This window comes from Emydura macquarii, unplaced genomic scaffold (genome assembly GCF_026122565.2).
Source record: "Emydura macquarii macquarii isolate MOO-44397 ecotype Brisbane River unplaced genomic scaffold, CSIRO-AGI_Emac_v2 contig_2636, whole genome shotgun sequence".
Taxonomy (NCBI): Eukaryota; Metazoa; Chordata; order Testudines; family Chelidae; genus Emydura; species Emydura macquarii.
Genome location: NW_027132773.1, coordinates 1,293,709 through 1,304,610, shown reverse-complemented (window position 1 = coordinate 1,304,610; position 10,902 = coordinate 1,293,709). Strand labels below are relative to the sequence as shown.

The window sequence follows — 10,902 nt, the reverse complement described above, 5'->3', positions numbered from 1 at the left end:
AGAGGGAGAGGATTGTTGGGTGGGGGGGGAGTGGCTTTAAACTGTAGGGCATAGCCCCCTGAGACTATCCCAGGGACCCAATGGTCCGAAGTGATTTTTGCCCATTCGGGATAGAAGGGCCTTCATCTGTTTAGGAAGGGGCGGGGCGGATCCAGGAGAGCAGTCGGGGTGCCACCCTCAGGCGCACCATCAAAATTGTCTCCTCTGGTTGCCCGACCTCATGGGGGGCCCCTGCTGGGGAGCTGAGGATGATCTGTGGGGCTGGCTTCTCCTTTTAAACCCCCTATTCCTATAGGGTTGAAAAGGCCTGGGCGGAGGCCTTGGCGGCTGCTGCGCCTGGGGCCATGACTGATGCATGGAAAACAGGATTGTACAGGCCTAGGGAGCAAAGCGTTGCCCTGGAGTCCTTCAGACTGTGCAACTTCGCATCGGTCTGGTCGGAGAATAGGGCCGACCGATCAGAAAGGAGGTCCTGAATAGACTGCTGCACCTCGTGGGACAGGCCCAAGGATTGCAGTCACGAGCACTCTCTTATATAGATGGCGGAGGCTAATGCCCTGCCTGCTGAGTCAACAGCATTGCAGCATGTCTGGAGCACTGCCCTAGCTACCATGGTTCTTTCCTCCATGATGGTGATAAAGTCTGCGGTCTGGTCCTGGGACAGGGCCTCAGCAAACTGCCTGAGGGAGTCCAACAGGTTGAAGTTATACCTGCCCAGGAGGGCCTGATGGTTGGCAATCCTGAACTGCAGGCTTGCCATGGAATAAACCTTGCTCCCAAACAAGTCCAGCTTCTTATTGTCCTTGTTCTTGGAAGTGGACCCTGGCTGACCTTGCCGGTCTTGCTGGTTAGCCGCATCGACCACCAGGGTTCCTGGGGCGGGGTGAGTGAACAAATACTCGAACCCTTCAGCCGGCACATAATATTTTTTCTTGGCCACCTTTGACACGGGGCGACCGAGGAAAGGGTTTGCCACAGGGCCTTTACAATCTTAAGGACCCTCTCGTGGACTGGGAGGGCCACTCCCCCTGGGGCAGCCGCCGCCAGCGCATTTAAAGAGGCTATCTTCGGTCTCTTTCAACTCCTTCACCTCCAGCCCCCAGTTGGAGGCCACCCTCTTGAGCAGCTCCTAGTGCGCCATGAAATCCTTTAGTGGTGCAGAGTGGTCCCGGAAGACTGCCTTGTCCGGTGAGGAGGAAGAGGACCGCCGAGGTGCGTCCTGTGGGTGCACCCCCTCCTGGCGAAGGGTTGCACCCATTGAGGGTCCCCTCCATGGGGTCCGACTCCTCGTCCGAGGAGTGGTGTCTATGGGCCTTCTCCTGTGCCGGAGGCACGGACTGCATCTCCGATGACGTAAGGGATTGGGGCCCCGGCCCCATCTGGATACCCCAAGGGCCCAATAAGGCCATTGTTGCGGCCATTGACCCTGGGGCCAACCTAGGGCTGACTGTGCCATAGGCTGTGGCAGTGTGGGGACATCGGCTCTCCCGACGACTGTCCACCTGGCAGACCCCGAGTCACTGGACCAGCGGTGCCGTATACGTCCTCGGTCCCGGGTGCCCTTCCGGGCTGGGGACCGCCCTCTCGACGCCTCCGACCTGGAGGACAATGAGGACTGCCTCCGTCGCTGCGAGCAATGCCGACAAACAGATGTGCACTCCGAAGAGTTAGAGGTACCGGAGCGTCGTATAGGTACCGATGATTCTAGTGCCACTTGCCTTGCGGCTCTGCAGACACCTTCGGTGACCGAGGTCGGCGCCACTCTGAGGTACTTGGTGCCGAGCCAGATTCTGGCGACCGGGTTCCACGTCGTGGACTGCGCGGTGTCGGGTTCTGCGCCGTCTGGGTACGGCCAAACTCCTCGGTGCCGGGGATCTGGAACAGGAGCTGTCCGAGTGCCGCCTGGCAGACCTTGACTGGTGCCGCCTCCTAGTATGCGCTGCCTCCAGTGCGAGGATCGACGTCAGCACTGAGAAGGAGACTCCACGTCCTTGCCGGAGCGGGTTGGCTCGATGCCGCCGACCTGGAGCGACTGCTGGGGGAGTGGCTCTGCTCTATCCTTGGAGACCGTCCAGCGGGAGATCTTCCTTCCCATACCGGGGATCTCCACTGCCATTCAGGGGGACCCAACGTGGGTTTCCCCCATGACACCGATCCCTTCTCCCTTGGCAGAAAGGGGGGGGGGGGGGACGGAGGTGGCGTGGGCAAGGCCAACATGGCTCTTGCCGCCTGAAAAGCCTCCAGTGTTGACGGCATCAGCAGGGGCACTCTCCCACTCCCAGGAGTCGGGGGAAGCGCCCTGGCCATAGATGTAGGCACTGGAGAAGACTCGACAGGCTGGGTCCGGTGCATCTCCATACTCGACCCTGCCCCCTACCGATGATGCAGGGGAGTGTCCACACTCCGCATGCTGCTTCTTCCTCTTCGGTGCCAGCGATGTTGCGCGGTGCCGAGTCGAGGCCGGTGCCGGCGGAGCACTCTGCACCGAGGTCACACTCAGTGCCGAGGTGGAGTGGACCGGCTCGGATTTTACATTTCTCTTTCCTGTGGGCTTCCCCCAAGTACTTAAGACAGCGGTCGTAGGAGTCACTGAGTGAGAACGCCTTCCCGCAGGAGACACACGGCTTGAATCCCGTCGACCACAGGGACTTTCCCTATCTAACTACTACTTAACAACTCTTAACAACTACTTAACTAACTAAAACTAACTTAGAATATCAAACAAGGGGAATAGTACTTGCTGTGAGCAAGGCTAGTTCCAGCAACCGTCACGGATAGGAAGATGGAACTGAGGGGACATAGGGCCGGCAGCGCCTTGTGTACTGTGGCATGTGCGTGGGGTTCCAGTGGTTGCTGGAGCCGGCCCTACAGGATCTGATAAGGAGGAAAAAAGTTCCAGGAACCGTGCACAGAGAAGTGCATACACCTATAGTGGAATGGACATGAGCAACACATCTTGAAGAACATCAGTTACTGGTAAGTAACCTTGTTTTTGTAGGCCTCAAACTGTAAGCTTGGCCTCTTCTACAATGTCTAGGGCCCGGTGGGCTCCCATAATCTGCATGAAGAAAGAAAATAGGATAATTGGTCTCCAAAGAGGTGGAGAGAGAAATGGAATATAAATGGGTTGCCGCAGAGTTCTTTAGTGAGACATCAGAATTATTGCTCTCCAGAGAATGAAGCAGTTGGGGAGCAGAACAGCAAGTCTGTTGCTTGCGCTGCTGTCTCTTAACATGATGAACAGTTTTGAGGTTGCCTTTCTTTGCTCTGAGAGTTATACCAAATTGGGCTCCTGACTGTTGATGAGAATGCTGCTTATGCCTAAATGAAAACATTTACTTTCTAAAAGTAGACTGGGAAAATCTTAGACACACAACTCTTGTGTGTTTTTCTCTAGTGATCTAAGTTATTGTAGTAAAAATCCTTGTTTTGTCTTTAATACAGCAAAAAGATATCTTTGGAATATATGGGACGCCACAGTAATGTAAAGAAATGTGGGACATGAGCTGGTACTTGCTGGAACATGGGTGAAGGGCGAAGGGCAAAGGGCATTTCATATGTTTGTTATGGCATTACTGTAAAGCAAAAGAATATTTTGACAGGAAATTTGAAAAAGGTAAATATACACATAAAAGGTAAAGCTGACTCTGGCTGAGTTCTTGCCATTACCCTTACAATGAGAATGCTGGGGCTTATCCTATAAAATTTATCTGCTCTGAGAATTTTAAATATTTTCTAGCTCAGTTTGAGAGTCTCTTAATCATTAATTGATTTAAGAGAAAGGATGAACGTGTGGTTAAAGCACTCATTCAGGACTCAGGAGATCTGATTTCGATTCCTGGCTCTACCACAAACTTGCTGTGTGCTGTCAGGCAAGTCATTCCCAGCTCAGGTAGACATGCAGGCACAGTGTGACACTGGTCTGAGCTGGGATTGTGAGGCAGTAAAATGCAAGTAATGAATTATAATGTAATTGGATAGCCTCCAGTTTTAGACTTTTTAATAGTAATCTTTGTATGGTTAGTGTAGTTTTCAGTTTCTTTTTGCTTAATCTTTCAAAAGTTGTCTTTCTAGAAAATGAAGAGCTTAGTTTAGAAATCCAGAATCCAAACAGTCTTTATAGGCTGTGTAGTCTGATGGATTGATTTTGGACCTCCTGTCTTGTAATCCTGGTTCTTCTTCGAGTAGTGTCCCTATGGGTATTCCACTGTAGGTGTATCTGCTCCCCGAGTCTCTAATCGGACATTTTAAGTAGCAGTGTCCATTCAGCCTGCACATGTACTTTCCCTCCCTTGTGGTCTGCCTCAAGGCTATTTAGCACTGCCCTAGTTCCTTCTCCACTGCCTTAAGCCTCTGCATCATTAGCATAAATAGTAGGTGTTTTCTTTTGTTCTCCTTAATAGTTGGTGTTTCCTTTTACCTGTTGGGATTAAAAACAAATAGAAAAGAAGAAAAAGAACTTTAGTTTCTGTTTCCCATCTTGTCTGGAGGGGTCTCCTCTCCCGGGAGCCGTTTAGAAGACTCTAAATGCTTTCAGTTTAAAAAAAAAAGGGGGGGGGGAAAGAAGAACTTTTTCTTCTGCATTCCTCGCTGCTAGAGAATGATAGTCCCCTCCCATACTCCCAAGCCCAGCTATCCCAGCTTCTAGAGGTGCCTGAACAGACCTTTGTACATAAAATCTCCTGTTAGGGGTACAGATACTGGCTGACTCTGGCTGAGTTCTTGCCATTACAAGGGTATTGTATTGAGGATTAGTTAGTTAATGTTGAAACTGTAAAATAATTTGTTGCTAGTAAAAGTAAAAATTCAATAAGCTCATCAGGAATGCCACTCATTCATTAACACAGGCTAAGAAGATTGCTTATTTTTTGTATTCTTGATCACCATCAGACCTGCATGTTCTGTATATGGAGGAAAGATCTGAAGACACTGTAAGCATTTCTGCCAATTTGCTGGATTCTCCATTCTTTATACCAAGACCTATCAAGCTGTGTAAAACAATTAGAATTCATAAATGCCTTTTACACAACTACCTGTCCTCTTGTTTGAGTAAGAGATTTTTTTCCCCCTGAACTAGAACAGAACCACCATGCATCAGTAAGACCATGAAAGCATATTGGGTTTGCTAGCATCAATAGTAGACATCTTCAGAGGATCTATGACCTTGATGAACTGTGCATGTAACTATTCAACTTATTTATCACTAACTGTGTAAGACTTATTCTGCCAATGATAGAAATATTTAATTGGTTTAAAAAGGAGCTTGTTTTAAAATTATTATTAAACATGCAACATTATCATACTTGAATGTCTTTCTTGCTCTTCAGAGGAAAGGTATAAATTCTCATTTCCAGTTTCAAAATTAGTTTTAATATTTTAACAGGTAATGTGGACAGAGTTGCCTTGCCAGAATTTTCATCTCCTCATCTGTTGTGCTATCCTGGAATCTGAAAAGCAGCAAATAATGGATAAGCATTATGGTTTTAATGAAATACTAAAGGTATCTGTTCAGAGTCTTAGTTTTAAGTATAAATTAACCCTTTGAATGAATTATTTTCTGGTTCTACATTGAAAAAGGACACACATGTACAGTATGACTCCTGAGTAGTTATAGTTTACTTCATTCCAGAACTCTTCAAAGGATAAGGCAGCCCAACAAATGTAATTATGGATCAGTCGTTTTTCACCTGCATTAAGAGGTTAAACCTCTAGTGTTGGATTAATAAGTGTCAATAATATTTTCACTCTAGTAGATAGACTATTAGCACTTACTCTTTTTAAACCACTTAGGAAGTTGCATAAATCTAAGTTGTTGCTACTTCATCTTTTATCAACTTATTTATTATTACCTCTTCAATTCTGGGAATTAAGGATGTGATATGCAGGGGTATATTACATTAGAGCAGTGTTTCTCAATTAAATTTGGCCACGGAACCCTTTTGAACTCGATAAATAATTGCGGAACCCCCCAAACTCTTAACAGTATTTTTACGTATGGGGCCAAAAAAAAATGTCAAAATAAGCAAATTATATACAAACAGCTAGGTCAGCGTTTCTCAATTAAATTTCCCCGTGGAACCCTTTAGGCTCCGCGGGGAAATTACACTCATACTCAATACCCTCCGCCGAAAAATCCGGGACATCTTCCCTTTTTCGGCGGCGCTGAGAACAGCTGCTCTCGGTGGCGCGATGTCACTTTCTCGCGGAACCCTAACAGTGTTCCCGCGGAACCCCAATTGAGAAACACTGCATTAGAGTAAGGAACATTGATGTGGACTCATCTTAAGAATCCTGTAAAATGTTGACCAATTGCTGTAAGATATTGAGCACATTCAGCTTCCGTTTATCAACGCATATGGAGTGTTTTGAGCATTTTGCAGGTTTGACCCCTTAATCTCCAATGTGGCACTTATAGTAGAGAAGAATATTATTATTTTAATGCAATAGCATATTATTTTTTCTAGTCTATCATTTGTCACTCTTATTTTTTGTGAATATATTTTTAGCATATCAATGAACTGTCTATGAAAATTGATGTGGAAGATATACTCTGTAAAGCAGAAGCAATTTCTATGCAGATGATGAATTGCAAGGTAAGTTATTTTAAAGAATATCTAAGTATTCAAGCCAGTAAAAAGAAAAATATATAGTTGTTCATATTCATACCCACGTATAGCTTTTGAAATAGTCCCTTCTGAAATAGTTCAGTTGTTGGATGTGATGGGAATGTGCTATCAGCCTTCGATTAGATATTTACAAAAGCCGCATACCCTGTATAGGGAAGAGTTGTACATTTGGTATCATGTGTGGGAAAAAAAGCTGGAGTTTTGCTCTTGAGTGGGTTGGTTTTTACTTTGTTCAGGTTAGATTAGCTGATGTACAAATGAATTGACTTTTGAAATGTGGGGAGGGATGAGAGGGGAGTCTGAGTGACCCTGCTGCCTACTGGATGAAAATCACAATAGACTTAGTTTTATTGTGTGATGAAAAGTTGGGTATTTATAGATTTATTAGTGGAAAAGTTTGAAGCAGTGTTATGAGATGTATAATAGTTGATTTGATTTGACTTTTATTTTGGATTCAGAGCAAAGATGAATAGGATTGTTTATTAGATAATATTTACATGGATATAATGCAGACTGACATAAGGTTTCCCTATCACCTTTAAATATCTTTTCAGAGAGCAAAGATAGCAGCTGGTAATTTTCTTGAAAATAATCAACCTTTATACAAAATTAATATTTAAACATATTTTAAATACAGATTAGACTTTATTCTTTTAATGCTTTCAAGAAGTTGAGTAACATGCTTGTTAATGTGTTTCAATTAACTCTTCAATTTAATTTGTTTAATAAAAAGATACAACAATAAATGTTTCCTCCACATAGGAATTGCCTCAAGCAGTTTGTGAGGTTCTGGGGATGGAGAACAGTGCAGTAACAACACCAGATTCAGACACTGGAGAAAATGAAAACGTTGCTGTGATGAGTCGTTCTGCATCAACATATCAAAATATTTCAATGCCTGTAGCTGCTGCCAATGGAACAAGAGATAACACACACCAGATGGCTGTGACACATAGTGCCCATAGATTGACGCCTACATAATTACACTTGGTTAAATTCTTGAAGAGACACTTTACTGCAGCTCTTCTTTCAAGCACTTGAGAGATGGATGTTTAAAATTTGGTGTTTTGATTAAGCTTTAAGGTTTTGGAAAGAAATTCTGCACTGTAATGCTCTTGCATTAAAGCTTTACAACATGACCTGACCTAATTATTTTTGTAGTTACTTCTACCGAAATAGCCTTTTGTTTTCAATAACATTCCTTACTATTTTTGTAGCAAAGTGCATTTCTTTTTTGCTGGTGAACTGGAAACGGCTAATAGTTAAAAGGTGGGTGGTTTGGAAATGATGCATCTGCTGAGTTTTCACTTTTATTATTCTGAGCTTTGGTGGTTCTTTGGTTTGATCAGATTCAAAATAAGTAAACTGAAGCTTCTGTACATCATTTCCAGGTTGAAAAGATGCTGATTTCCAGAAGAGGAACATTTTGTAAATGAACAGGATTTTTCCTTCTCAGATGTTTACAAAAATATTTGTTGCTGATTGAATGTAGATTTGAAATGGACGTTTTGACTTGCGCAGTTTAATGTCTAGATACTGAATTTTGTGTAACCCAGGAATGGATGAACAGTATATTTTTTACATTTAACATCTCTTCACTTACACACACACACAAGCAATTATTTGAGAGCACTAAAAGGATAGGCATATTTTCAATATTTGAATAAACTTGACTTTGTTCGTACAAGTCAGTTTGACCGAATTAATACACAACAACTTCAACCTGAGCTCTTTTTGAAAACTATTTTCTAAACAATAACTGTTTCATGTGGGTATGATCAGGCCTACTCCTGGTGTAATTATACAATTAATTTCTTGCAAAGTTTATCTTTACCAATAATGTTTATTATCTTTGCTAGTAGTATATTAACTGATCAGTAAACTCCTACTTAAACTGTTTCTGTGCCAGACTCTTTGTGGCATTTAAAAGCACGTACAAAACTATTGCAAAATAGTAATCACAATGATCTTAACAAAACATTCTTTTGTATATGAAAAAGGCAGTGTGAGTTTATACCATGCCATGCTGTATGACCTTCTTAAGTCTTGTGGTATTTAATATAACTGATTCAATATATTAATTGTTATTTGGTAACTATTGTACATATTATAAAATAAAACTCAAAACCAATTTAGTGTTTTTGATTAAATCATATTTAGAGAAAAACTTAATTGTCTGGTTGTTGATATGAGAAAACAAGTTGAAGATGGGATGTAAGTTAATGGTAGTTTCCAAGTCACTTAAATTTTGTTTTGAGTGGGTAATGAAGGGCAATGAAAAAAATTGGATTCCTCTGGAGTAGAACACATTGTTCATCATCTCAAGGCCATTGTTGATAAGTGAGTATGCAGAGAAGGTATTTCCTTCTCCTATTTTGGAGCAGCTTACTATTACAAATGATGCTGGTACTGTCCAAAGCAAATACTTACATTGACACAAAAAGGCTTCAATAGATAAAGCAAATCATTGCAATGACTTGCGACCTGATTAAACGTCTCACCTGTTGTGAAAAAGCACTGCAGAGGGTTAGTTGAATCAGTACAGATTTTGTTTTTAATATCAATGTGTTATCTCTCATCAGTTAATAACTAAGAAACCCATTCAGCAGAAGTCAAGGATTCAGAACTCAGCTTCTCCACAGTCTTTAATTTCCTGTTTTATAGGAAATTGCTATGGAGCATCATGATATCTTTGTTCCCCTTTGAGCATAGGCCTTTTGGGTAATTCTTTTTACGTAACAGAAAATCTAATGATTTGTTCTAGTATATTACATGAACTAAAAGTGTCAAATTACTTAAATGAATTTTGCTTTAGTATGTTCTAGAGCAAAATACCTTGTTTCACCGAGAACCTTGCACAATGTATTTCTAGAATATTTGCATGAATAATCGATGTTAAAGTAATGTTATGTAGGGAATATGGCTAAACTTCACACAAGCTGGGAAGTTTTAGTAGGAAGACTGTCATGGCAAGCTTTGCTCAGTTCTTTGCCATTATCTCAGACATATTGTGTGGCTCATCTTGTATGTATATATATTTCTCAAACTTAGAGGCACACATTTTCCAAATTATAATGCTTGCCTTTCTGTTCTTAAAAATGTAAGAACACAATTCCTTAGTCTGATAATTAGGTAGGCCTACCAATCTTCACCCTGCCCTTATATACCAGTATATTTTACCAACTTACTTGCTTTTGTAATACCTATCCTTATTACAAAATTTAAATCAAAACAATCTGTGGGCTAAATCATGTTCCATTGATGCTGAGCTGGCTGAAAGGAATGCAGTGGTGTTCAAAATTGTATAAAATTCTGAATTCACCATATCCAGGCTTCCGTGAGCTTATTGCCAAGACTTTGATATAATGAATAGTGGAAAAACCTCCTATGCAAATATAGATTTGAGATACAAATCTGGATCTTCAATGTTAAATGCTGGAGAAGGAAGGAACTCATATTTGTTTCATGAGCAAGAATTAAGTTTGTTCTTCCTCATGCAATGTCTGTTGTTTTGAATTCTGTTCTGCTGGCTAAGTAATATGAAGAGTCCATAGCTTCTCAGAATCATATTTAGAGTGTTTTTGTGTGGCTCCAGTGTTTTGTTAATAAATCAAGCCATATTTCCATTGAAACTAACAGTATTATCTTCAGCCTGTAATTTGTCAAGCCCCTCAAAAACCACCTTCAAATTGCTTTTGTAAATTGAGTTTCTTTCTACAGAGTTCCTTCCTTATTGTGTAAACCAAATCCTATAGTTAAATCAGACTGTTCTGTGATCCATGGATATTTCAACACATTTATGGCAAATATAGAAATGTGATCTTTGAAAGTTCCACTAAATGCCATCAGAAGCTGAAGTATCATTTCCCCTTTTTCAGCTGCCAACCAGAGGCTGGTGGTTGCAGAAGAAATGGTGAACTTCTATAATGTGGTTAAGAACTGTGCAAGGTATTACTCCTTTCTCAACAAGATTTGAATAGTATGGTGAACATAAGTATGTTAGACCTTTTGGAAGAATATATTCAGGTTGAATTATTTCAATCATTTCTTTACATTGCTTATTTTTATTGCATAGAAGATATTAACATTAACTTTCTTATCCAGTTTGTCTTTGCCTTTCAGTTGCTGTAATGACCTAATTATTGATTGATAGATCTTTGCCACTTTTGGGGTGCTGAAAGGTGAAGATGCTCTGCACCTGAATTCAGTTGATGCTGAATAGTTGCTGGAAGACTTGGAGTAGGTTAGATATGTTTTGATGATAGTGATATCATCA

At 41.9% G+C, this 10,902-nt stretch overlaps 1 protein-coding gene across 4 annotated transcripts in view; it reads left to right on the top strand.

The window, feature by feature from the left end:
- The window catches only part of TBC1D15 (TBC1 domain family member 15), a 94,623-nt gene extending 85,811 nt beyond the window's left edge, over positions 1-8,812 (top strand). For all 4 annotated transcript variants that reach the window (XM_067564013.1, XM_067564012.1, XM_067564015.1 and 1 more), the window contains 3 exons: positions 5,384-5,500; positions 6,507-6,593; positions 7,389-8,812. In XM_067564013.1, the coding sequence (XP_067420114.1) occupies positions 5,384-5,500; positions 6,507-6,593; positions 7,389-7,607 (423 nt within the window). In that variant the 3' untranslated portion in view covers positions 7,608-8,812. The remainder of the gene's footprint in view (positions 1-5,383; positions 5,501-6,506; positions 6,594-7,388) is intronic.
- The last annotated feature ends 2,090 nt before the right edge of the window (positions 8,813-10,902 follow it).